Source organism: Misgurnus anguillicaudatus, chromosome 21 (assembly GCF_027580225.2).
Source record: "Misgurnus anguillicaudatus chromosome 21, ASM2758022v2, whole genome shotgun sequence".
NCBI lineage: Eukaryota > Metazoa > Chordata > Actinopteri > Cypriniformes > Cobitidae > Misgurnus > Misgurnus anguillicaudatus.
The window spans coordinates 27,405,331-27,430,689 of NC_073357.2; the positions used below are offsets into that span (position 1 = coordinate 27,405,331).

Here is a 25,359-nt window from a genome sequence, read left to right on the forward strand (position 1 = left end):
CGTTACGCTAAGGTATATCAGTAATGAAGGCTTTTAAATGTACAACTTGTAGTAGGCAAATTGGGACGCAACATACATACGTCTCGTACATTTAAAGCTACGCTACTCATTAAAGTGCAATCAAAGATGACAAACGATTTCCACCTGTCATGCCTATCACGTTGTAGCGAATTATTTGGCGGGAAACGTAACAAATAAATCACGCGCGTCCCGGTTTGATGTCCTAAACATTTAACTTTTACGTGGTAACAGAGCTTGCTTGCTGTGCATCATGTTTGGCTTTCTGCAGGTACTTAACAGCACGAGACTTCGACCTAAACGTGCTTTTATCCAGACCTTAAACATCACCTCAAAATCTACTAAACGGAGTAGTGGCGTTACGGTAGGTTTAAAAGGTAACGTTATAAGCAAATGTGTGCGCAGTAAGCTTTATCAAATAATGTTACTTAAATGCAACAATTTCTCTCTTAACTGCTTAGGAAAGTGTGTTTGTCATGGGCTTTCTCTTTGTTGCCGTCCTCGGTCCGGCTGGGTGGATCCTGTCCAGTTCGTCTGACTCAAACAGAAAACGCCAATCAGAAAACTGATCTGTGTTGTATTTTGGTTAACTTGCTCGTGTTCCCTTCCCATAATATTGCAAAAATACTGTTAGTTAAACTGTTTTGTTATTGGAGCACTAGTTTGTAAACGAACCTGAACCAGCAATCTTTGTAAGGCACGGGATGGAGTCATTGTTTGGTAAATCCATGTAAACTGACTTAACTCATTCTACTTAAAATAAATATAAAATGACAAAGTTAACTGTGGATCTTTGTCTGGCATGCACTCAGTTTCAGATATAATACAGATCATTACACAAATTTACTCCAGACATCAAGCGAGGTTTAAATCCCTTTAATAAAACTCATGAAAGGCAGTGTAACAAAGAAAAAACAACACAAAGCAAGTTGATAACATTTACAACCACAAAAAAACTACTGTACAACCCTAATGCTTTCATTTAATGCAGTGTCAATTTTTTCTGCAATCAAGAGCTTTAAATTTTGGACTGAAAAATTCATTTTGGAAACTGGAGTGGAAACAGTTTGTTTAATCATAGCATAAGCCTTGCATACAGACGTATGACTCAACTTTGCTGAAATGGGATAGTTTCTTTACAATGTAACCACAGAAAATACAGTATCACTTGTACAGGATATCATAATGGCCAGGGCGGTATAGCAGGAAGATGCGTGGTTCACTTCCTTCAGGGAAGATATGATGGTTCACCGTTCCACCCTCTCCTCTGTCCATGTATTCCACTAATATGGGCACATTCAGTGCCTGTGCCAAGGCAATGATATGGATGTGGTCGCTTTCTTTTGACATGGGCTCCACCTCCTGAAAGGTAAACATGGAATATTAGGCCAGCTGCAAGTAGTAAATAATTATGATTTATGCCGCAGTCACACTGGACTTTAAGCATGCAAAAGCTCTATGCAGAAACTGGTTATGACATCACGTCACAAGCTTATTTTAAAAATATTTTTTTTAATGTTAACTATACCATCTAGTCCAGTATGCAGATATGCACTATCATCTAAAACAAATTTTAAATGTATTTTTCAAAACAGGGTTTCCTGTCTGTCACACTTGCATGCATGAGTGCAAGTCAATGAAAAAAGTCCAGTGTGACCGTGGCATTATTCTTAAAGGATTAGTTCATTTTCTTAAAAAGGGATCCAGATGGTTTGCTCACCACCATGTCGTCCAGGATGTTGATGTCTTTCTTTGTTCGGTCGAGAAGAGGTTGTGTTTTTTGGGGAAAACATTCCGGGATTTTTCTCATTTTAATGGACTTTAATGGACCCCAACACGTAACAGTTTTAATGCAGTTTAAAATTGCCGTTTCAAAGGACTCTAAACGATCTCAAACGAGGCATAAGGATCTTATCTAGCAAAACGATTGTCATTTTTGGGAAGATAAATAAAACATATGCACTTTTAAACCACAACTCTTCATCTTCCTGTGACGAGCCTGCGCAACCTCACGTAATTGCGTAATGACGTTAAAAGATCGCATGTTACATATATGAAACGCACATTTGCGGACCATTTTAAACCGTAAACTGACACAAAGACATTAATTAGTATCATTCGACATACAACAACGTCAGAACGGTCCTCTTTCTCCATACTTGTAAACACTGGGGCGTAGTTTTGCATACGTCCTCCGTGACCTCTTGAGGTGATGACTTATTACGTGAGGTCGCGCTGGCGCATCACAGGACCGGAGATAGACGAGAAGTTGTGGTTTAAAAGTGCATTTTTTTATTTTTCTTGTCAAAAATGACAATCGTTTAGCTAGATAAAACCCTTATGCCTCGTCCGGGATCGCTTAGAGTCCTTTGAAACTGAAATTTTAAACTGCACCAAAACTGCCACGTGCTGGTGTCCATTAAAATGAGAAAACTCCTGGAATGTTTTTCTCAAAAAACATAATTTCTTCTCGACTGAACAAAGAAAGACATCAACATTTTGGATGACACGGTGGTGAGTAAATTATCTGGATTTTTTTAAAGAAAATTGACTAATCCTTTAATGACAGTTGAATACAGTTAAAAAGGCAAGTTAAGCCTGTAGTATAGTCTATACTAGCAAGGGTCTCTAACCTTTTTGTGGGCAAAGGCTACCACAATGGATAAAACAATCTAGAGGGCCACTTTTTTTATAAAACTTGTGTTTTACTTGATTTTATTTTACTTGTTGATATGTTTTATCACTGTTTAAAATGTTAACATTCATAAAAGAAGCGAAGCCAATATAATAAACATGTAATAAATAAATATTAAAATTGAGGCTATTAAAAGGATAGTTCACTTTAACATGAAAATTCTGTCATCATTTACTCATCCTCATGTTGTTCTAAACCTGTATGAATTTATTTTTTCTGATTAACACAAAAAATATATTTTGATAAATGATTGTAAACACACAGCAGTAGGTGACCATTGACTTCCATAGTAGGAAAAAAATATTTTGGAAGTATTGTGATAAATGACTAAGAAAACATTCTGATAAATGATGCTAAGCACACAGTTGACAGTACCCATTAAATTCCATCATATTTTTTATTCCTACTATGGAAGTCTAAGGTCACTTACTGCTGTGTGTTTACCATCATTTATCAAAATATCTTCTTTTGTGTTCATCAGAAAAAATTAATTCATACAGGTTTAAGAACAACATGAGGATGAGTAAATGATGACAGAATTTTCATTTTAAAGTGAACTATCCCTTTAATAGAAAGTGCTCTGGCAGGCAACTCACAGACTTTGTGCGGACAACCTGGTGCTCGCGGGCACCACGTTGGAGACCACTGATCTATAGTATAGTGTTTTTTTTATGTGTACGCAAATGTAGGGCCTTGCAAATTATAATTTATTTGACGATCTACGCAAACAATGTACAAACAGTGTACGTACAGTAGGCGGCTCACTCTTCTGATGACGTAAATTGTCATGTGCACTGTAGTGGACCCTTGCATATGCGTAAAAAGTGGACCATACTTCAGCTTACATAAAGTTTGCAGAGCTACTAGTATATTTATCTCATGAAAAGTTCAAATGTTGCTATATACTGTAGTAAAACATCTATAATTTTATCATCATCTGTGTGTGAAACATCCCCTTTACAATGGAACTTAAAAACAAATAAACAAAAATATAAACAAAAATAGCCATTTTTAAAGGGATAGTAAAAATGAAAATTGTGTCATAATTTACTTACCCTAAAGTTGTTTCAAATTTGTATAAATATATTTATTTATATATATTTAAGAAGAAATTTGTAACCAAGCAGATCTGGACTAGCCTGGTCCAACCAGACTCTCGTACATTCATTTCATTTGTACAGAGAGTCTGGCCACGCTCCATGCAAAGCGTTACTTCCGTTAAGGAGGGTCACCTGTTGAAGTGTAAAACTATTGGATCTGCCCAGAGTCACTCTGAATCTGCCATAACCAATCGCTAACCCCGGATTTCCACCCACTGCGGAACGGCTGCGGATCCACGGCGGAGTCAATCGTTTTCCATTCAAGTCAATGTGTGTATTTCCACTGACTGCGTTCCGAATCCGTCACAGCTCCGGCCATCCGCAGCCCTCCGGAACAAATACGCAGAGCTTCTATTTTTGCCAGATGCCGGACAGCTCCGCAGGGCGGAGCCATGACTATATCGCGTGATCATACCCGAATTCGCGAGATCTCGTGTTGTGATCTGGGCTGGTCCAGCAAAACATCATAATTTAACGTCATAATGGGCGGAGACAAAACTAGATATTGCGCGATCATCACGTGAGTTTGCGAGACTTCGTCACTTCAGCATGCAGCCGCTCTGCAACAAATACGAAACTGGTGGGTATGGCGGACGGCGGAGTGCGGAGCCGTAACGCAACGGAGCCGATCTGCAGCCGCTCCGCAGTCGGTGGAAATCCGGGGTAACGTTTGGTCGTTACGTATGTCATTCACCGAAACCGGCCGGAAACAACAAGTCCGAATGATCAGACCAACAAAACTTAGCAAACATTGTTCTTGCAACAACGGACCGAATAGCTTTTCTCACGTCTTTCTCCGCTGCCATTACTGAACTACAACTCAAACTGACGCACGACCTCAACGTCATCGTTCTTAGCAACCCCCCTCTGTTTGCTGATTGGACCTGCAGATTTTTGCCGGAGAAAACGAAACTCTACACAGCAGTCCCAGACGTAGTACTGAAGCGAAATGAAAATTAAGCGGAAACATAGGAGGGCGGAGCCAGGCTAAAATCTGGACTTCTATATAAGAAAAAAATTCTCTGGCAGTCAATAGTGTCCCAGATCTGTTTGGTGACAAAGACTTTTCAAAATCTCTTAATTTCTGTTCAACAGAAAAAATAAATGCATACAGTTTTGGAACAACTTAAAGGAATATAGTCTACTCATTTTCAATATTAAAATATGTTATTACCTTAACTAAGAATTGTTGATACATCCCTCTATCATCTGTGTGCGTGCACGTAAGCGCTGGAGCGCGCTGCGACGCTTCGATAGCATTTAGCTTAGCCCCATTCATTCAATGGCATTCAATAGCACTTTTGGGAGTACTTCGACTCGGCGCAGTAACACCCTCCCTCTCCCATTATGAGAGTGAGAAGGGGAGCGGACTTTTCAGGCGAGTCGAAGTACTCCCAAAAGTGCTATTACGCCATAAAATATAGTTCCTCTTTTAAATCCGCTTAGAAAAGCGCTACGTTTTATTTTGTACCACCAAACTTGCTCGTATAACTACTCGTCTTAAATAGGAAAAACGTTGATGTGTTTGGTCACTTCTAACTTTATCTCTAAATGGTACCATTGAATGAATGGGGCTAAGCTAAATGCTATCAAAGCATCGCAGCGCGCTCCAGCGTTACGTGCACGCACACAGATGATAGAGGGATGTATCAACAATTCTTAGTTAAGGTAATAACATATTTTAATATTGAAAATGAGTAGACTATTCCTTTAAGGGTGAGCCAATGAACACAGAATTTTCATTTTTGGGTGAACTATCCCATTAAGCGTCACAAACATACTCTCTTACCTGCTGGCAAAACTCTTTGACAGATCGACCTCCCTCTATGAAGTGCTGAAAGAACACATGCTCTCGCTGCAGGTATCCAGAGGTGAGAAGCCTCAGGTAAACCACTATGTAGTCTGAAACGCTCTGGTCATTAAAGGAGCTCAACAGTTCTCCGAGTGTTTGCTGCTTTTCACACAGATCAATCAAGTCCATAAACTGAGAAAGAAATCACAGGAAGCAAAAACGTAATTTATGCAAATGAATGATTAGTAAAATTATAGGACTGTAGCTCTATATTACAAATCAGAAATCATGCAATTAGGTTTAAATGACAATGCTACTTTTTCAACTCACAGTGTTGTGAAAGTCTTCAATAGTGAACTCAGTGAAGCCCTGGTTCACAAGGTCCAGCTTGCTTTTAGCTGCTACAGCTTTAAACCTAAAGTGTTAGAATATATTTAAAACAACATAGTAATGAAGCACAAGAATATATTTTAATAAACAAAGTTGCTTAGAAGGCAGGTAAGAAGCAAGCGCAAAGGTCTGCAACTTTTCATGCCAGCATCATCATTTATTGGGTTAAACAGTAGATTACCTTTGCAGCTCTTTGCTGTCATCCAGTAGTGACTCCAAATGTGCAAAGCCAAAGGCTCTGTAGAAACAATTCCCATCCGGCCGCGTCTTCCGAATGTGCGAATATTTTTTGTGAAGGTCCTATGGATGACAGCGGAGGTCATTTTCAAAAACATGAAATCAGATGTTTTTTTGGAATGCCTCAATCTAAACGATCAGATCAGAAGTGTGTTGTTGTTGTTGTATTATTCTTTCCTCATGCAATGAACATTCACTGCAAAAACAAATCAATGGGTTAATGCACAGTATATGCACTATAAATGTGCAGTGTTTTTGTCTTCATATGTCTGTCACAACTCTTATTGTATGGTAAAGTTTATTAACATTATACTTACACTTACATCATTACTATAGTCATTGATGTAGAAGCACTGGATATAGTCTGAACAAAATAGATGAGATTTCCTAACTTGGAAAATGAGTGCGAACAGTCAGCCTTGAAGATCGGATTTAAACATTCATTTCGTGGAATTGTGTGCACTGTGTAAAGAAAGCTGATAAAACTGCAGTCACCTTTATTTTGAGTTGGTAGATGGTGTCCTCTGCAGCATATTCTCCCTGAAGCACAGAGAGATCTTGTCTGTCTGACACTAAAGGATTAGTGGTGGCTATCTATTAAAACAAAACACATGCAATTCAAGTAATACATTTCAATTCTGTTATCATTTACAACACCCTCATGATTTTGTTAAATGTGTAAGACTAAGACTTTTTGGTGGAACCTGATGATCTTCACGAAACACACAAGGACATGTTTACACTCCTCCTTTTGGAGCCATGATGTTGCTTCACATGAGGAATGGACTGAAATTCAAGTCTCTGACACTACTCACTGTAAATCTTGCAATCCACCACAGTTCTTAAATCTCTTTTGCAAATATATGTATACTTTGTAGGGATGCAACAATAAAAGCCGATATACATTAATAATACCTGTCCGATAACTACTCTGAACACAGCCGATATTATGCACAACTATTTACTGTACTACGGCTTTTGATCAGTAAGGCCTTATCGATCTCAAATCACTGTTAGTTTGAGTCGTTTATAACATGCATGGTTCACGTGTTCTGAACGAAAATGCGATGCGGTAGGCTAGTCCTTTTTGTCCATCTCTGCTATTATAGATTATCAATATGGCGAAATGACATGGAAGCCTTCTAGGACTTACCCGTTCAATGTAAATAAAGAGAAGAAATTCACAAGAAACGTTTACAAAGAAAAGTCAGATCATTGGCAGAGGTAATTTGACACCAATGAGGACATATTTATGAAAAAAGACATTAATTTTGATTAATAAAAACACTTAAAAAAAACTACACATTGTCCAAAATTGTGACAAAATTTTCATTTCGGTGCATCCCTAGACACAATTTTCGTCATCAGAAGAGTGCTCCGCCTACTGTACATACACCCCCAGATTTTTTGAAACCCTTTGTTCACATAGACTATTGAATGTCTGTGTACACGTACGAATCAAAAATAATTATACTTTGCAAGGCTCTACATTCGCGTACACATAATAAAAAAACTAAATATTTTTCCAAAAATTAGAACTACCATTTGATTATTATTAGATCCTGGGACGGGTCAAAGATTGGAAAACAACATTGATTTTGATGCATTATTATTTTTTGAACAGGGTCAGATTTCTTTAAAAAAAACTCACACGTGTGATCCTAAAGCCACAAAATGACACCTAAAAACTGCTCCAAAAATATCATATATCAATATTTTTCCACTTTAAATTAGTCAATCTTTTAAAATTACTTCTGCATGAAACATACATATTTAATATTAATTATAAAACGGCCCATTCTGATTCTTCATTCTGATGAAACGCCGTGTTCTAATCCGTGATAAAATACCCCGGTAACCCCAAGGTTCAGAACGCATTACATATCACTCCGCCACTGTTACTGCGTACTGATTTATGAAAATAAACACCACAGTCTTTAATCATAATTTTTCTACAATTGCACAATTAATGGCGATATCCAGAAAAATGTCAATAGATATTGTTGAGTCATCTCGTCAATAAAGAGAAAACGTTCTCTTAGGAGTTTCTACCTTAAAATCATAGGTCCGCTATTATACACTAGATGGCGATCTTACCCAATTTAAACACTGACGCATTCACTCAACACTGAAAACACTGTGTAGTACTGTTCATGGCTCTGAATCTGATCTCTTACAAAAGCACGATATAAATGTTAATGTTTAATTCAGATGAATGTTGATTTATAAAAATAAACACCACAGTCTTTAATCATATTTTCATTGTGTCTTTGCTGCGTCTGCGTTGGTTGGGAACTGCGCTCTGTTTCAGCCACACTTCATTCTGAGGAGCTACTTTGTTTGGCGGAAGAGTAATATTTGTACTAATATAATAACAACTTATTTGTGTTTTATTTTATGAAATGCTGCTAACGTTATGCATATGAGGTAATTGTTTTATAAAATCAATAAGCCCCGCAAAGCAGTGGGGTTACAGTGCATTTTACAAAAGCTAAGGGGAAATTTGAACCTTTATGTGCCAGTTTGTTTACATTACACCATGTTTTTTAACAGAACCATGTTTTTTTAACTACCATTTGATTAATATTATTATTAGACCCTGGGATGGGTAAAATATTGGTAACAACATTGATTTTTATGCATTGTTATTTTTTGAACATGGTCAGATTTTATAAAAAAACTCACACTTGTGATCCTAAAGCCAAAAAAGTTTATAAATTATAGTCCCAAGGTTTTTACTATGAAGATGCTGAAATATAATAACAGTTTCAATCAATTTAATTTTGAAAATTTTGATTTTTCCAAAAGTATAAAACTGTTTAAACATTTTACTGTTTTTGTTACACATTGTTCAATGACATGAGTGTGATCTATTTATCTGACAAATGGAGGACAGGGGGATTGTTCATAAAACAAGCTATTATTTTTGCAAATCTATACTGGTGATTATACTGGCAAGGAAATTGCACCCTTTTTAAAAATATACACACACAATCTTTTGAACTTTTTGGAGGACATAAAGGGATAGTTTACCCCCAAAAATAAAAAATTCAATTCTGGTCATCATTTACTCACCCTCATGTTGTTTTGAACCTGTATGAGTTACTTTCTTCTGTTAAACACAAAAGAAGATATTTTGATAAATAATGGTAAGCACACAGTTGACGGCACCCATTGACTTTCATAGTGGGAAAAACAAAGTAAAAAGTATGTACTCACCATATTTTAAAATATCCTATTTTGTGTTCAAAAGAAAGACACAAATATAGGTTTTAGAATGAGGGTGAGTAAATGATAACACAATTTTTATTTTTAGGTGAACTTAATGGCAGTGCTGTGGTTAAATAGTGCAAATTAAGGGGCGCTATTACCCCCTTCTGACATCACAAAGGGAAGCCAAATTTCAATTACCTATTTTTTCACATGCTTGCATTGAATGGTTTGCCAAAACAAAGTGACTTAGTTTTTTTTTCACATTTTCTAGGTTGACAGAAGCACTGGGGACCCAATACAGCACTTAAACATGGACAAAGTCAGATTTTCACGATATGTCCCCTTTAAGTCATTAATCTGCTCACCTCTTGCTGAATGCGGTCCTGTTGTGCCATTATGGCCTCGTCATATGCGAGGCAGTTCACTCCTAATGAAACAAACCAAACAATATAATGAACAATACATTTGAAACAACAGCCTCTCCAGTAGGGGTTAAATCTTCAGCTGGCAGGCAGGAGCTGCCACAGAGAGACGTGATGTAAACAAACGCGTGTGTGGGAAAAAAACATACATGTTTTGAGTGACATTCCAAACATCGATTACTGTTATCATATCGCTAAATTAAATCACATTTCATTGAAAATATGTGCCTGTATATGTAGCGAACGATCATATTACTTTCCTGCACTAGATGTGCTTAACGTTTCTAACGCACGTCAACTGACAGCGTCATTTTAAACAACAGTGAAAACAGGACAATGTGTAAAAACGTTGAGACTCTAAAACACATGTCACTTGTTTGTAAAACAAGCCTAGTGTTCCTCACTTCTGCACAGTTAATACGCTTTGATCTGCATCGTCTCCTGCTAGCGCATTATTCAACGCAGACTTTATCCCTAACGCAAGATTCCTCGCGTGGGACCCTGCTCGTGGTTTTGTTTAAGCGTGCCGACTGATGATTATGACAGCGTGAAATAATTTTTTTTATTATTTTTCAACTTACCCTCCACCTCTCCCTTTGATGATTCCTGCTGCTCATCCGCCATCTTGATTCAATTATTTTTTTTCCGCCGCCCCCCTCATTCTATGTACACTTCCGGGTCATGTCATTCGCTCGCACATGCAAGCAAGACATTTAAAATGTTGCTTTTAAACCGATTTGTTGTCCCACTGAGGACTTTTCAGAAGCTTACGAAGGCACACCGATGGCACCATACAAGTTTGACAAGTAAGTGTAACGTTACTAATATTTTTATTTGACTATTTAATAGTTTTTTTTATTAGCCAAGAAGGGTACAATCAATAAGTTACATTTCATTAACGTTACGCACGCAGCGGTGCGTTTTTAAGCACTGAATAAAGTAACTGTAAAGCACATTATTTGCTTGTACAAAACGGTTATTGCATAAAGCCAGCACAGTATTAAAATATAAACACTCAATAACAAAAATGTTATACGATTATTGATTCAAAATCTATATTTTTACGCCAAGCGACGTAGTTATTCAGAGACAATTCAACAAAGTGGTTGCCAAGCAACAGACGCAGCGGCGCAGTAATACTGATGTAATAGGATCATAATCAAAATCCCAATCTTTCTGTTTTATAATATTTTTTATTTCAAAGCTTCTTGATTTAATTTTAAGCCATATAAATATTTAAAATTTGTATTACAATTATGTAAAACTTGTGTTGACAAATGAGTTGATTCAAAACATGGACAAAAAAGCAACATGGGACAGATTCTACACAGAAAATGGAAGCAAAGGCAAATTCAAACATTTTGAATGGTTCTTTGGATTTCCCGCAGTCCAGGACTTCATTCTTCCTGTAATACAAACTATGTCTCAATCCCACAGTGGCCCATTACACATTCTGGACATGGGATGTGGCACCTCCGCCCTAGGACCTTGTATTTACAGAAACTCCCCATGTGCTGTCCAAGTCACTTGTGTTGACATCTCCCCAGTGGCCATACAACTTTTGGAGGAACACACCGATACCAATTCATCCCAGCCACAGAACCCACTGTCTGCTCTTTCCTTTCAAGAGATGGACTGCACGCAGTTAACTGGACAGTTTGAGGCCAGAAGCCTGGATTTGATTTTGGACAAGGGAACAACAGATGCTTTGGTCAGGTCTAATGAAGGGCAAGTTAAGGCTGGTCAGATAATAAGGCAATGTTTAGAGGTGCTGAGGCCATCAGGAAGTCTATTACAGTTCTCAGATGAGGATCCTGATGCCAGGCTTGTATGGCTGGAGAAAGAGGTTAGAGGAACAGATATGGCAGCAGATGTGGGCGTTCAAGAAGTAGGGGAGTTGAGAGGAGTAACTTATTTTTGCTATCAGATTATAATGAAAATATAACATATGCAAGTTACAATTAATGATAAAGTGCCTAACAATAATAAGGCATTGATATAATCAAAAGAGTTTGTACATAATTTGCATCAGCTGAACACAATTGAAATCACAAAAATGTTTTTTTGTTTTTTTAAATAAATGTTTATTGGAGAATAAACAAACAAGTGTTTTGTCAAAAATATTTTGTGCTGAACTTTTCAAAGTGGCAAACCATCACTTACATTTATTTGGGTATCACATCATTGAAGAACTTCACACTCATCCAGAGTAAGTTATTTAAAAAAAAAAAAAAAAAAACATATTTCAAACAAAAGATAAAAACATCTGAATGTTGGCTATACAATATACACAGCTCTCATAACAAGAGAAACTAGCAAACAACCAATATGGCCAACATTTTATGCAGACTGAGTGGAGTACCTTAAAATACTTAAGTTTAAAGAACAGCTATATTTATGACACCCAGCTACACAGTTTCAACTGAATTTATTTATCTAGAGGTGGCGTGGCTTCTGTCGTGGATACGGATTATATGGTCTTCTGTTTCTTTGCTTCATGACAAAGTTGTTCACTGGCCAATAGGGGGCAGCACTCAAATTTGGATGACCTTTAAAAACAAAAAGCTTTTAGCACCATTTTTACCTTACACAATATTACATTTACATTATTATTATTATATTAAGGTGATTTAATAAAATAGGTCTAAACCTCCGACAAAGGCATTTGTTTCAAAGCTGTGATAACCTGGAGTGAAGGGTGGAGGTAGATCATCCCTGTAGAAAATTGGTGCGAAGCCATTATATTGCCCCATTAGTTGCCCTTGTCTGAATGCTGGACCGGGGGGATGACGGTAAACAATGCCACCTTGACAAACAAAATAACAAATATGAATATAAGCTAGCTACAATGTCACCCAGTACTTAGTTAATGGTGTTTAAAATGCATCTTAATGGACATTACTATGGTTGGTAAAGGGAATAAAAAAAAAATCTCTATCTTAAAGACACAGAAGGCAATTTTGTCCAGAAACATGTTTTGTTATGCCAGTTAAAAATCTCTTCACATCCTGAATTCAATCACTAAATACACTAGTCAACATTTTAAGTGGATTAAAACCTTTTATAAAAGTTGTCTTTGTGTTTTGAACAATACCTTAGGACAACTTCAAATGTTGACTAGTGTATATTTATATAAATATACATAAACTACACTCACCTAAAGGATTATTAGGAACACCATACTAACACTGTGTTTGACCCCCTTTTGCCTTCAGAACTGCCTTAATTCTATGTGGCATTGACTCAAAAAGGTGCTAAAAGCATTCTTTAGAAATGTTGGCCCATATTGATAGGATAGCATCTTGCACTTGATGGAGATTTGTGGGGCACCCGTTCCACTACATCCCAAAGGTGCTCTATTGGGTTGAGATCTGGTGACTGTGAGGGCCATTTTAGTACAGTGAACTCATTGTCATGTTCAAGAAACCAATTTGAAATGATTTGAGCTTTGTGACATGGTGCATTATCCTGCTGGAAGTAGCCATCAGAGGATGGGTACATGGTGGTCATAAAGGGATGGACATGGTCAGAAACAATGCTCAGGTAGGCCGTGGCATTTAAACGATGCCCAATTGGCACTAAGGGGCCTAAAGTGTGCCAAGAAAATATCCCCCACACCATTACACAACTGCATTAATGAGAAATTGAACAGATGTTCCTAATAATCCTTTAGGCATGTGTATATTGCCAAATGTTTTGGGACACCTGCCTTTTTATGCACATTAACCTGTATGACATCCCATTCTTATTCCATAGGGTTTAATACGGAGTTGGCCCACCCTATGCAGCTATAACAGCTTCAACTCTTCTTGGAAGACTTTTTTATACAATTTTTGACCATTTTTCTAAAAGCACACTTGTAAGGTCAAACACAAATGTTGGATGAGAAGGCCTCACTCGTAGTCTCTGCTCTAATACATCCAAAAAATGTTGGGTGAAGGTCAGGACTCTGTGTAGTCCAGTCAAGTTCCTCCACATCAAGCTCGCTCATCCATGTCTTTATGGACCTTGCTTTGGTGCACAGTCATGTTGGAACAGGAAGGGGCCATCCCCAAACTGTTCCCACAAAGTTGTGAGCAGGAAATTGTCCAGAATGTCTTGGTATGATGAAGCTGGAGTGATTGGAACACCTGAATTCAATGATTTGGAGGGGTGTCCCAAAACATTTGGCAATATAATATCCCTTCTGTGGAAGGCGCAGCAGGACCATAATATGTTCACCCAAAAAGTAAAAAAGTCATATAAACACCTATGATGACATGAGGCGAGTAAATTACAAGAGATTTTTTTCTCTCGATAAATATTCATTTAAATACGTTTTTAGGGGTTCTTTCATTCTTACCATTGTTGTAGTGGTTCACAGGCTGCATGGGTACTTTAAAGCGTCTCTGGTCGCTGTGAGAACCTGTTGAAAACAGGACTGTTTTGAATCACAAATGCTTAATTTACAATTAATGCACAGGAATTGTGCTTTACAAAGAAATATGTTACTGCCAAGTACTGCAGTTGAACAATAAGAATCATGTACTCCAGTGTGCGATAAGGAATTACACAGGTCATGACCGTACCTTGTTTGTTTCCTACAAGACTGCTTGAAGAAGTTTGCTGGATATGGCTCTGAGGCACAGCATGATCTGTTTTAAGCTCACCTGTACAGAAAGAACAAAAATAGAAAACCAGTCATATATGGAAGACCTTAAAGGAATATTCCTTTTTCCTAAAAGAAAAATCCAGACAACCTACTCACCACCATGTCATCCAAAACGCCGATGTCTCTCTTTGCTCAGTCCAGAAGAAATTATTTTTATTGAGGAAAACATTGCAGGATTTTTCTCATTTGAATGGACTTTAATAGAGCCCAACATTTAATACTTAACTCAACACTTAACAGTTTTTTTCAACGGAGTTTCAAAGGTCTATAAACAATCCCAAACGAAGCATTTGGGTCCCATCCAGCGAAACGACTGTCATTTTTGACAAGAAAAACAAAAAACATACACTTTTAAACCACAACTTTTCGTCTAGGTCCGGTCCAGCGCGACCTAACGTAAATGCGTAGTGACGTAGGGAGGTCACGTGTTACATATATAAAATGCAAATTTGCAAACCATTGTAAACAATAAACTGACACAAAGACATTCATTAGTATCAGTTGACATACAACAACCTAGGAACGGTCCTCTTTCAACACATTTGTAAACACTGGGGCGGAGTTTTGCGTTCGTCCTCTGTGACCTCTTAACTTCATGACGTATTGCGTGGGGTCACGCTGGCGCATCACGACCGAATTTAGACGAGAAGTTGTGGTTTAAAAGTGGATATTTTTTATTTTTCTTGTCAAAAATGACAATCGTTTCGCTAGATAAGACCCTTATGCCTCGTTTGGGATCGTTTATAGTCCTTTGAAACTCCGTTGAAAAAAACTGTTAAGTGTTGAGTTAAGTATTAAATGTTGGGCTCTATTAAAGTCCATTAAAATGAGAAAAATCCTGCAATGTTTTCCTCAAAAAACATAATTTCTTCTCGACTGAACAAAGAAAGACATCAACATTTTGGATGACATGGTGGTGAGTAAATTATCTGGATTTTTCTTTCAAGAAAATGGAATATTCCTTTAAGTAATTTCTTAAATGCAATTTCATAAAGTCCCCCTGTAGTTCATAACTTAAATAACTAAATACCCCTTAAAACTCATCTATAAGAATCAACACAGCATATGTAAACGTTTCTTCCTGTGATTTCTTGGTGCCATGTAACTCCTTTGCCTCATTTAGTATACACGAATCTATAAATAGGGGTTATGCACGCGACGTCACCTTCGGCGTAAGTGACTGCGGTTACGCCCTCTGAGTGGCAAAAGACAGAGCGGCAGCATTTGTGTACAGTGTGAAATCAACGAAAACGCATCTAAATGCGATAGACTGACTGTACTGTATTAACAGATTAACAAGAATTCGGAGCTATCGTTTTACAGACTGCCAAAAAACACAGAAATGAGAACTAAATAGATCGTTCATGCCAACGTCCACTGACCACAGGTGGGTTGACAATTTGCTAGGGTCACTATCAAGCAGAAGTCTTACTTTCTACTTAAATTACAAATACTTGAAAAAATAAGTTTATCAGTGTTTTTCTTTGGAAAACATACATTCCAAAACATATTATCATAATTTTTACTCTATTACATTTCATAAATAATAAGTTTTTGTTTTACTTTTAATATTTAACTACATTAATGTACTTTTACTTAAGTAAAATTACACAATCTTAATGTAATTAGGTATTAAATACATTTTAAAATGCAATATTAAAGAATACCAAGTATGATTCTATGCTTTAAAATGTAGTGAAGTAAAAATTTTCCCAAAACAAACAACCTAATAAAGCACAGATGCTTGGAAAAATGTAACTAATGTAACAAAGTATTGTCCACCTCTGCTATCAAGTTCAACTAAATTCGCAGCACCTGCTATGAAAACCAGCCATTTTGTTGAATGTTTGCCACTCAACCGGGTGTGCTCCGGCGTGGTCACGTGGAAAAGTGATGTCAATGCATACCCTCTATATGTGAATTAATAGACCAGCTTGGACCATAAATATACATGTACATAGATTCCGCATTCTGCAGTTCCAACACGAAAATGGTTTCCCAATGAATACGTGAGTTGGCTCGGACTGCCTGATCCACTTGATATGATTGGTTGTACGTTTGTGACGTAGGAAACTGAGGCAATTTCAAACCGCAGCAGAATTCAACATAAAGGACTGCCCGATGGTAAACCTGATGGCCTGATGCTGATCGGGCCAGCGTTTTACCCTCAGTCACCAAAATATATTTTCTGCCTGTGGCCGTTTGTATGTATGTATTCTTATGAAATGTTACCACCGTCGCAAACGTTTACTTCTCAGCAATGTCCTAAGGTTTCTCATACCTTATTGGGTGCTGTGGACACTGTTGCGTGTTACGTCAGCCGGAAGAGCAAAGAGACGTTAAGATTGTGCAGGCGCCCTCTAATTATGAGGCCGAACAAAAACTTCATTATTTAAAATCTTCGAAGCAGACATTTACTTGTGTAAAACACAACGAAAGAAACAATGCAATGTTTTGCACAGTTTGCCATCAGTTTCCAGGTAAAGCAGACAAGTCGGGAGCCTTTTTCGTTGGAACAAGCAACTACTGTAAACCAAAGCTTGAAGCTCATGTGAAAAGCCGACTGCATACAGTGTGCATGGTGTTGCCGATAACCCAAGTGAAAACCCAACTGGGCCAGTATAAAAAATTATTTGCGTTAAACCCTGCACAGTTTTGAGACTATCTTTGGGAAACTTTAATTTAATGGAGAAAAAACTCTTGATAAGTTGGAAATTTGGTTTGTCTTAAAGCATATTAAACCCCACATAGACGTATAAATGAACAATATAAACTTGATTTTCATTACAGGGGGACTTTAAATAAGAGATACTTTAAAAAAAGTTCAAATGTTATCACAAACAAAGCAAAGACACATTTATGCTAACAAATGTCTTTGTATTTCTTACCAGGGCTTGATAGTTCCACTCCCCATGCCTGTGCAGCATGCTCAAGCAGCAAGCATGTTATCTTCCGGTGGGCGACTGCGTTCCAGTGAATTCCGTCGTTGGTACGGAGATGCAGGCTGAAGCGAAACTGGAAATGCATGTCCAGTACATCAAATCCGAAGTCATCAGCTAACGTGGCTCCGTAGAAATTTGCCTCAATCACATCAAATCTTAATGATGGACCCTTATCCTGTATCTGAGTAGGTGGACAAGATAAAAAAACCTGCATTAGTTAGTGTCATTGTTAATGGCAGTTCACCCTTGTCCACACTCTTTGTAACTCACCTCCGGAACCAGGAAACCTCCCACTATCCTTTTGCCGAGGGGCATGGCCATGTTCCAGACAATGAGGCTTTCCTCTGGCAAAACAGCCTTAAGCTGCCTGAAGAATTTGTTCAAGTTAGCCCTGTATTCTGAATCCCAATTACGGCCGTACCTGTGCAGAAATACAAATTATTGCATTTTCTGCATTGTATTTTTTGTAAATTGCATTAAATGTCCATAACAAGCTTCAATAAAGTGAACGTGCTCACCTGGACACATCCCACACACATGAATTGACTATTACCAAGTCTGGTTTTATGCCACGCTCAAAGTCCGCCAGGATGCTTTCCATGTAGTGCGAAAAGATCCGAGTCACAAAATAAAACCGGACCAAATGATGGTCGCTACGATATTGACGCACTTCTCGGTACGCCGTCCCGTTGTTCATCGAAGCAAGTCGTCCACCCTCAACTAAAGTGTCCTTTTCAAAAGAAAACTCACCCTAGGAAATATAAATAAGACTGTATCAGACATTTCTCAATCATGAAACTCCATGTACTTAAAAGTGATATGCATGTAGTGATGTATAGTTTGTACTATGTATGGATTTTGCTGGTGGGACACTGGTATTTTAACAGTTTCATTCTAGCTGTCTAGGTCACATACGCTACATTATTAGGAACTTCTCATGCACCTTACAGTCTAGACAATTCCACAAAGCTAAATTGGGTTAATATCCATAATGTGTGGCATTATGTGGGTAGCAATGTTGCCTCAAAGGAAAAAGGGCCCCGGTTCGAGCCCTTAGGTGGCTTCTCTCTCAGCAGATGTGGAATTCCAATCTTTGTAGATTAACTATTATGGATTAACCGATTCTCTTCATAAATATAGCCATAGATTCTGGAATAGTGTTAATAAATAAATAAATAAATCCCCAAACAGACCTTTTACTAACTATTTGTTGCCCAATTGCTCTTTAATATTGTTCACATAAGGCCTAAATCTTCTTTTACATGAAACTGACATTAATCTGGTAAAATTTAATGAAGAGGTCATCTTAGCTTAGGACTTTATCTCAAACTAAATATGTATTTAGTTTTTGTTCAGTTCATCTGGACCAGTCGTTCTTTGTCATTAAAGACTGCAGTGTACATCAGAGTATAAATTAGGTTTTTGGTGATACAACGACTGTATAGTCTTTATTCTTTAAAGCAATAATCGACCTATGAATTTCTTGAGACAGATGTTAATTTTATGCCATTTTTGACTTAACACAGACATTAAAGGGGCCATGGCATGAAAATTAGACTTTTCCATGTTTAGGTGCTATGATTGGATCCCCAGTGCTTCTATCAACCTAGAAAATGTGAAAAAGATCAACCCAGTAACTTAGTTTTGGTAAACCATTCTCTACAAGCACATACAAAAATAGGTTGTTGAAATTTGGCCCTCTTTATGGTGTCATAAGGAGCTCTTACTAGAATAATACCACCCTCTTAATCTGCACTATCCAATCACAGCACTGCCATTTAGTGCAAAGAAAAAAAATTATTGACAGCACAATTGAGTTTCAATTGCAACAAACCACCATCATTGTGATCAGTGTTTGCGCTTCATCAGCTCATTTGCATTTTAAAGGACACACCCAAAATGGCACATTTTTGCACACACCAACAAAGTGGTAATTTTAACATGTTATAATAAATTATCTATATGGTATTTTGAGCTAAAACTTCACATATGTGTTCTGGGGACACCAAAGATTTATATGACATCTTAAAAAAGTCTTGTGAAATGGCCCCTTTAAAAAGGGATAACTCACCCAAAATGAAAATCATGTCATAATTTACTGCCCCTCATGTTGTTCTGAACCTGTATGAGTTTCTTTGTATGAGTTTCTTTACTTCAGTTGAACACAGCTGATGGTAAGAAAGAAACTCATACAGGCTTAAGAACAACATTAGGGCGACTGGGCGAGTAAGGGAGGTGTCTAAGTCACGTACGAACGTAAATCTAAATGGCAGTTTGGTGAACTAACTAATCCTTCCAAAACAGCAAAATATGTACATTATGTACGTTTATATACACAAAATAAATATATAATATCTTATACCAGACAGACAAATCATAACATACATCAATACAATACTTAAATAAGGTTAAAAGTAATGTAGCAAGAGAGGAGCATACACTTGTGACTTTACGAACACACAAGCCTACGTTTATCATTTTTGTCCAGTCAAGGAGACTGATAAAAATGGGCAAAAACTAACCTTGCTTCTCAGCTGTGAAGAGCTTAAATATGCGTCTTTCTGCAAGATTAAAACCAAGTCCTTGTAAACCGACCTCTGAACTGGATGAAAAGCAGAATTATTTGAATATAGTGCAGTTTAGAGAGACAATCAGGCCAATACGATAACTCCGTCATTACTCACTTGAGTCGCCCAAAATCACAACAAATTTGTTGTGGAGAAGTTGGTTTGCTTGGTGTTTAAGCACAGTGCCCGCCATGACTTTAAGGTTAACGTTAAGTTACCTGCCTTGCATTAACATGAGAGTAATTAATACACAAACGCAGCGTGTTTAACTTTGCGTTTACACAACATAATCATACACGTGTAACTTGTCTAAATCTTTATTTACAGCTTAATTTGAAAGTAAAACAACATATACCACCACCAAAACTTACGTGTCAGAAAATCCGTTAAGAAGAAACTGCTCGTAATGAGGCTGAGGTTGGTTGCCAGGGAAAGTAAGTGCGCCCCTTGTGGCTAATTTGGCTGCCAAATTGTCTTCATATGGATTTATTGTGATCTTATTTAAATTTCTCATAGAATGACGACGACAGCCATGTTTTTTTTTAAATTCCTAATATTATAGCCAATGTGGGTAAATACACAAACAGAAAATTAACAACTGTTGGTGACTTTTATTTCATTGTTTTATATTTCATTTCATTTTATTGTGTTTCATTTCTGCAATTATTATATTTTCGATATATAAAACGCAAACACATAGATAATTACAGATCAGTAGCGAACCGTGACTCTTCTACCACAACAATATAATGGGAGCAACGCATATTAGACATAATAGGTAATTTTTAAATGTTTTTAAATGTTGTTCTTAACAAAGTTAAAGTCGCCATGAAATTTTTTTTAAAAAATATTTTAGTATTTTTTTACAAATGATTATCTGTGAGCTTCGTTATTTTTTAAAAATTAATGTGCCCTTATATCTTCAAAAACACAAATCTTCCCCCAAAACGTTTCTCTTTAATTCCGGTATATGGGGGGGAGGGGGGGGTCCGGTATATGGACTGTTTCTGAAAACTGATGCGGGTTTCACATAGGATGCGGTGTGCGCTTGGTGCCTCACTGCCTCATGAAGCTAAAGGCATGAAGGCAGCTTAGGAAAACGCTTTTGGACACACTTCATAGGCAGCGTGTTTGTAATATAAACAGATAGCGCCTTTATGATAAATCACATATTGAAAACTACAATACTACTTTCTCGCTCGAAATGCATTTAAAAGGTGTAAAAAATGAAAATATACCAGCTGCTTTCTTGGCCGCCATTTTATTTTTTCAAACTCAACCAGGCTCGACCAATTACATTCAGAGTTAGGAAGTAAACCTAATCTCAGTTTCTGACTCAAAATGTTCCCACAGAGGCGTGTACGCATAGAGTGCATAAGGTGACTATGTTTAGTTTAATTCAGTACATAATTTTTTAAAATCGAATTACTTAAACTAAAAAAGTAACTTGCATTACTTTTTTGAAAAAGTAACTCAAATATAAGTAATGCGTTACTTTACTTGTTACTTCAGAAAAGTAATATTATAACGTAATGCACGTTACTTGTAATGCGTTTCCCCCAACACTTAATTTATATCACCAGGTGAAAATTAAGGCAATTGCTACTTTAGTTTCATTGCAACTTTAAGGGCCCCTGTGAGGGCCTACAGATGAACACAACAGCATAAAAAACACAATATTAGAGGTAGGGTTGTATCAAAAGAGTTGTTCTGCAATAAATAAATATTTTCAAATAAAATAAATATCTGTTCACAATCACTAAACACAATTTATACATACATTAGTATCATGAACCTAAATATATGCAATAACAATATTATACAATTATATATACAGGTACATTTACAATTGAGGTACAAACAAATATATACATATACAGTATAATTTACATACATAACCTGCCATTGAATGCTCATATAAAATGGTTTCATAGTGCGGTCTGACAAACATACAGTTGCAGGGTTTATATTCCACTAATCAGAAAGGCCAAACTGTTTCAGGTGTGGCTCCAATAGTCCTTTCACTAAATCATCTCTGCGAGGGAGCTTATTCATAAACTCATTTGTAGCTTTCACAGATTCTTTAAATCCCCATGACTGAACAATCAAATTTACCAGATTATATCTGTTATTCTTAGTTTTTTCAAGTTTAGACACAGGAATGGAGTCTCTGTTCTCACTGTTTCGCATTAAATGCTTTAGTTTTTTGAGTTCATCTTTGGAAAGATCCTCTATGATGTCACGAAGATCAGATTTCCATTTTTGTAAATTCTTACAATCCATGTTTCCTTTAATAAACAAATAAACAAATAATGAACATGTGAGTCGACTCATTTACTGTACATGTAATTCAAAATAAAATAAAGCTAAATAAATATTGTTTACCATGATTGCTTACAAGTTCTTCGCAGATGATTTGTTTGCAATTATCTACAGTTAAAAGAGAGAGAGAGAGAGAGAGAGAGAGAGAGAGAGAGAGAGAGAGAGAGCAAGAATTAGATGCTTGTTTATTACAGTGCCCAAAAATGCAACAAAAGGTTGAATTATCTCTTTTTGCTTTGAGAATTATCCAACGCTTCCAAGCATTTTTAAATGAAATACTATCATTTTTCTTTAATTTACGATTAATTTTAATTCGCAGTTCAGTCACACATTTGTCTAAAAAGACCTCAAATGTAGGATGGTGATTTCCAGCATGTAGAGATTCAAATAAACATTCCTAAACGACACACACACACAAAAAATGTTTGTAACCATACAACAAAAAGCAATACAGCATTTTAAAATTAATTCATTTTTACATTAAAGTATTAGTTTACATCAGCAGTGTCAAACTCTGCTTCTGAAGACTTCATTCTATTCCAGATGTTCATTCCAAATGTTTTCCCAACAGCATTTCTTTCAGCATTACAAGGCCCTTGATTTTTCATATATTTTTGTTAAGTATTTTTACACCCCAGTTTAGCTTCTAGGGGTTATGTATGTCTATATTTACCCCATTTGGTATAATTACCTTTGGTTGGACTCTTTCAGCTTGATTTGATATCAGCGTGTACTTTTCATTTAACCACAGTTTGCAGTTAGAGCTGGTCTGGATAAACTCATATTCTTGTTGCTGTTCTTTTATCTGCCAACCATACAAGAATGTGTGTGATATTTATTAAAATAATTTTTGTACAAAAAAAGTTTATGAAAGGTTGTCATACCTCTAAGAGTGGAACATTGCTTGGCAATAAGAAAACCCATATTCTTTGCTGTCTGTCAGACACATCTGGCTCCAGAAACAGCAGCACTTGCCCACTGATCATTTTGCGGTCATGATCTTTCTCATCCACAATTCCATACCGAGATAACCTACAGATATTTACAGCTATATGCGTTTTAGTTATTCTGACTGGTGTCATGAATTCCAGTTTGTCTTCATGTGTATGGACAACAGAGAGTTTCCCAATTTCATCAACTGTATATAAAAATAAATGGTACAAAAAGAGAAAAACAATGATTCGGATAAATAATGACAGTATGGTAAAATTATTTACAAGAGTCATGAATGATCCTTCTATGTTCTAAATCCCAATAACCTGCCCACCAGGATTTTAGGTATACACAATACTCCTATAACTAAACTGTATATATTAGTATATAATATAATTCTGGAATTAACTGTGACAAACATATTGAAAAAGCAAAGTGTTGATTATATTTTAATCAGCATTGAAAGGTAAACCCTTAAAGGGACACTCCACTTTTTTTAAATATGCTAATTTTCCAGCTCCCCTAGAGTTAAATATTTAATTTTTACCATTTTGGAATCCATTCAGCTGATCTCTGGGTCTGGCTCTACCACTTTTAGCATAGCTTAGCACAATCCACTAAATCTGATTAGTCCTTAGCGTCGTGCCTAAAAAAATAACCACCAAAGAGTTTCAATATTTTCCCTATTTTAAAGGACAAGTTCGGTATTTTACACTTAAAGCCCTGCTTTCAGATTGTTTACGATGAAATAGAACGGTTTTGACCGAAATTTCGACACATGCGGCTGCCCCGAGAATTTTCGGGTGTTTCTTGTTTCACCTCCCACCTCTATAATGGGTTTATAGGTGCACTGGAACAATCCTTCCTAAAATGCATTAAACTTTCGTTTACAAAGCATTCGTTTTAGCATTCGTTGTAAACTTGTGGACCTATTTTTCCAAACGCCTCACACCCGTATATTCTTCCGTTGAGAGCTTGAATAATAGAGACTCCAGTCCAGTTGGTGGCGATAATCCACCTTTGCCAATTGCAAGAATACAAACGGGTTCCCGGCGGCGGAGTAATACCGTACCTCACAGCACATCTAATACAAGTCAATGGAGTTGGACAAAAACTACGATAAAACCTGTTGGAATGCGTATTTTGCAGCGATTTTTGTGTGAGCATATCAGTGAACACCCCTGACCACTCGGTGAGTTTCACGTCTTTGTAAACCAAAGTTTAATGCATTTTAGGAAGGATTGTTCCTGTGCACCTATAAACCCATTATAGAGGTGGGAGGTGATACAAGAAACACCCGTAAATTCTCGGGCCAGCATCATATGTCCAAATCTGTCAAAATCTTTCTATTTCATCATAAACAATCTGAAAACAGGGCTTTAAGTGTAAAATACAGAACTTGTCCTTTAAACTTGACTCTTCTGTAGTTGCATTGTGTGCTAGGACTGACGGAAAATTAAAAGTTGCGATTTTCTAGTCAGATATTGTCAGGGTTTTGGAGGTAGAACCCAAGTGCAGACATTATGGGGTTAACAAAGAACACTTTATTAAATAACAAAACTGGAAAACAAAACCCACGAGGGAGGAAACAACATTGAACAAGATAATATAACTAAAGACAGATTAAACACTAAACGCGATTATAAACTTAACTAGACTAAACAGTGAACATGACTATAAACATACAAAGAACTTTTACACGCAGCAGCCAAAAATAGTCCCCTTAGTAACTTTCAATGGCAGTGGACTATTTTCGAGCAGTGTTTATATCATTGCGCCTCCTGCAGCCATGTTATGGCAGCAAATGCCTTGATTATTACGCCAGAATGAGAATATAGTTCCAGCCATATCGGCCTTGATAATCGCAGCTTTTAATTTTCCGTCAGTCTTAGTACACGATGTAACTACACAAGAGTCAAGTTTTAAATAGGAAAAATATTAAAACTCTTTGGTTATTTTTTAGCGCGATGCTAATGGTCTAATCAGACTCAATGGATGGATTATGCTAAGCTATGCTAAAAGTGGTAGCACCAGACCCAGAGATCAGCTGAATTTATTGCAAAACAGTAAAAAAAAT

The 25,359-nt window shown here is 36.9% G+C and overlaps 4 protein-coding genes across 7 annotated transcripts in view; 1 reads left to right on the plus strand and 3 right to left on the minus strand.

Moving 5' to 3' along the window:
- Nucleotides 1–879: 879 nt before the first annotated feature.
- Nucleotides 880–10,944, minus strand: otub1b (OTU deubiquitinase, ubiquitin aldehyde binding 1b). 2 transcript variants are annotated; one of them, XM_055200143.2, is made up of 7 exons: nt 10,449–10,944; nt 9,811–9,872; nt 6,728–6,826; nt 6,177–6,295; nt 5,936–6,020; nt 5,603–5,797; nt 880–1,380 (listed from the first exon to the last, which is right to left on the minus strand). In XM_055200143.2, the coding sequence occupies exons 1-7, from the start codon at nt 10,489–10,491 to the stop codon at nt 1,183–1,185; spliced, it is 801 nt and encodes a 266-aa protein (XP_055056118.1). In that variant the 5' UTR covers nt 10,492–10,944; the 3' UTR covers nt 880–1,182. The 2 variants fall into 2 exon arrangements, with proteins under 2 accessions (XP_055056118.1, XP_055056127.1); XM_055200152.2 differs by lacking the exon at nt 10,449–10,944 and adding an exon at nt 9,308–9,344.
- A 159-nt stretch (nt 10,945–11,103) lies between these two features.
- On the plus strand, nt 11,104–12,108 carry cskmt (citrate synthase lysine methyltransferase). The gene has a single exon (XM_055200131.2). The coding sequence runs from the start codon at nt 11,162–11,164 to the stop codon at nt 11,810–11,812; it is 651 nt and encodes a 216-aa protein (XP_055056106.2). The 5' UTR covers nt 11,104–11,161; the 3' UTR covers nt 11,813–12,108.
- fam113 (family with sequence similarity 113) lies at nt 12,093–20,545 on the minus strand. 3 transcript variants are annotated; one of them, XM_073859945.1, is made up of 10 exons: nt 20,395–20,545; nt 20,145–20,230; nt 19,983–20,062; nt 17,979–18,211; nt 17,731–17,881; nt 17,407–17,641; nt 14,436–14,516; nt 14,210–14,287; nt 12,554–12,673; nt 12,093–12,416 (listed from the first exon to the last, which is right to left on the minus strand). In XM_073859945.1, the coding sequence occupies exons 2-10, from the start codon at nt 20,218–20,220 to the stop codon at nt 12,304–12,306; spliced, it is 1,167 nt and encodes a 388-aa protein (XP_073716046.1). In that variant the 5' UTR covers nt 20,221–20,230; nt 20,395–20,545; the 3' UTR covers nt 12,093–12,303. The 3 variants fall into 3 exon arrangements, with proteins under 3 accessions (XP_073716046.1, XP_073716048.1, XP_073716047.1); XM_073859947.1 differs by having other exon boundaries at nt 14,210–14,272; nt 20,395–20,543; XM_073859946.1 differs by having other exon boundaries at nt 20,145–20,236; nt 20,395–20,526.
- Nucleotides 20,546–21,706: 1,161 nt separating this feature from the next.
- LOC129440668 (uncharacterized) overlaps nt 21,707–25,359 on the minus strand; it is a 64,151-nt gene continuing 60,498 nt past the window's right edge. Inside the window, exons 17-21 of the mRNA XM_073859944.1 lie at nt 23,234–23,487; nt 23,041–23,154; nt 22,569–22,746; nt 22,413–22,451; nt 21,707–22,315 (exon numbers count right to left, since the gene is read on the minus strand). Of these exons, the coding sequence (XP_073716045.1) occupies nt 22,002–22,315; nt 22,413–22,451; nt 22,569–22,746; nt 23,041–23,154; nt 23,234–23,487 (899 nt within the window). The 3' untranslated portion in view covers nt 21,707–22,001. The remainder of the gene's footprint in view (nt 22,316–22,412; nt 22,452–22,568; nt 22,747–23,040; nt 23,155–23,233; nt 23,488–25,359) is intronic.

Coding starts and splice junctions, on each gene's coding strand:
- otub1b (XM_055200143.2), bottom strand. CDS start 10,491: ATGGCGGATGAGCAGCAGGAATCATCAAAGGGAGAGGTGGAGG. Junction 6,827..9,810: donor AGGACCGCATTCAGCAAGAG/GTGAGCAGATTA, acceptor TTGTTTTAATAG/ATAGCCACCACTAATCCTTT. Junction 5,798..5,935: donor TTGAAGACTTTCACAACACT/GTGAGTTGAAAA, acceptor TTTCTTTCTCAG/TTTATGGACTTGATTGATCT.
- cskmt (XM_055200131.2), top strand. CDS start 11,162: ATGGACAAAAAAGCAACATGGGACAGATTCTACACAGAAAATGGAAGC.
- fam113 (XM_073859945.1), bottom strand. CDS start 20,220: ATGGCGGGCACTGTGCTTAAACACCAAGCAAACCAACTTCTCCACAAC. Junction 20,063..20,144: donor TGTGATTTTGGGCGACTCAA/GTGAGTAATGAC, acceptor CTTTTCATCCAG/TTCAGAGGTCGGTTTACAAG. Junction 12,674..14,209: donor TGTGAACCACTACAACAATG/GTAAGAATGAAA, acceptor TTGTTTGTCAAG/GTGGCATTGTTTACCGTCAT.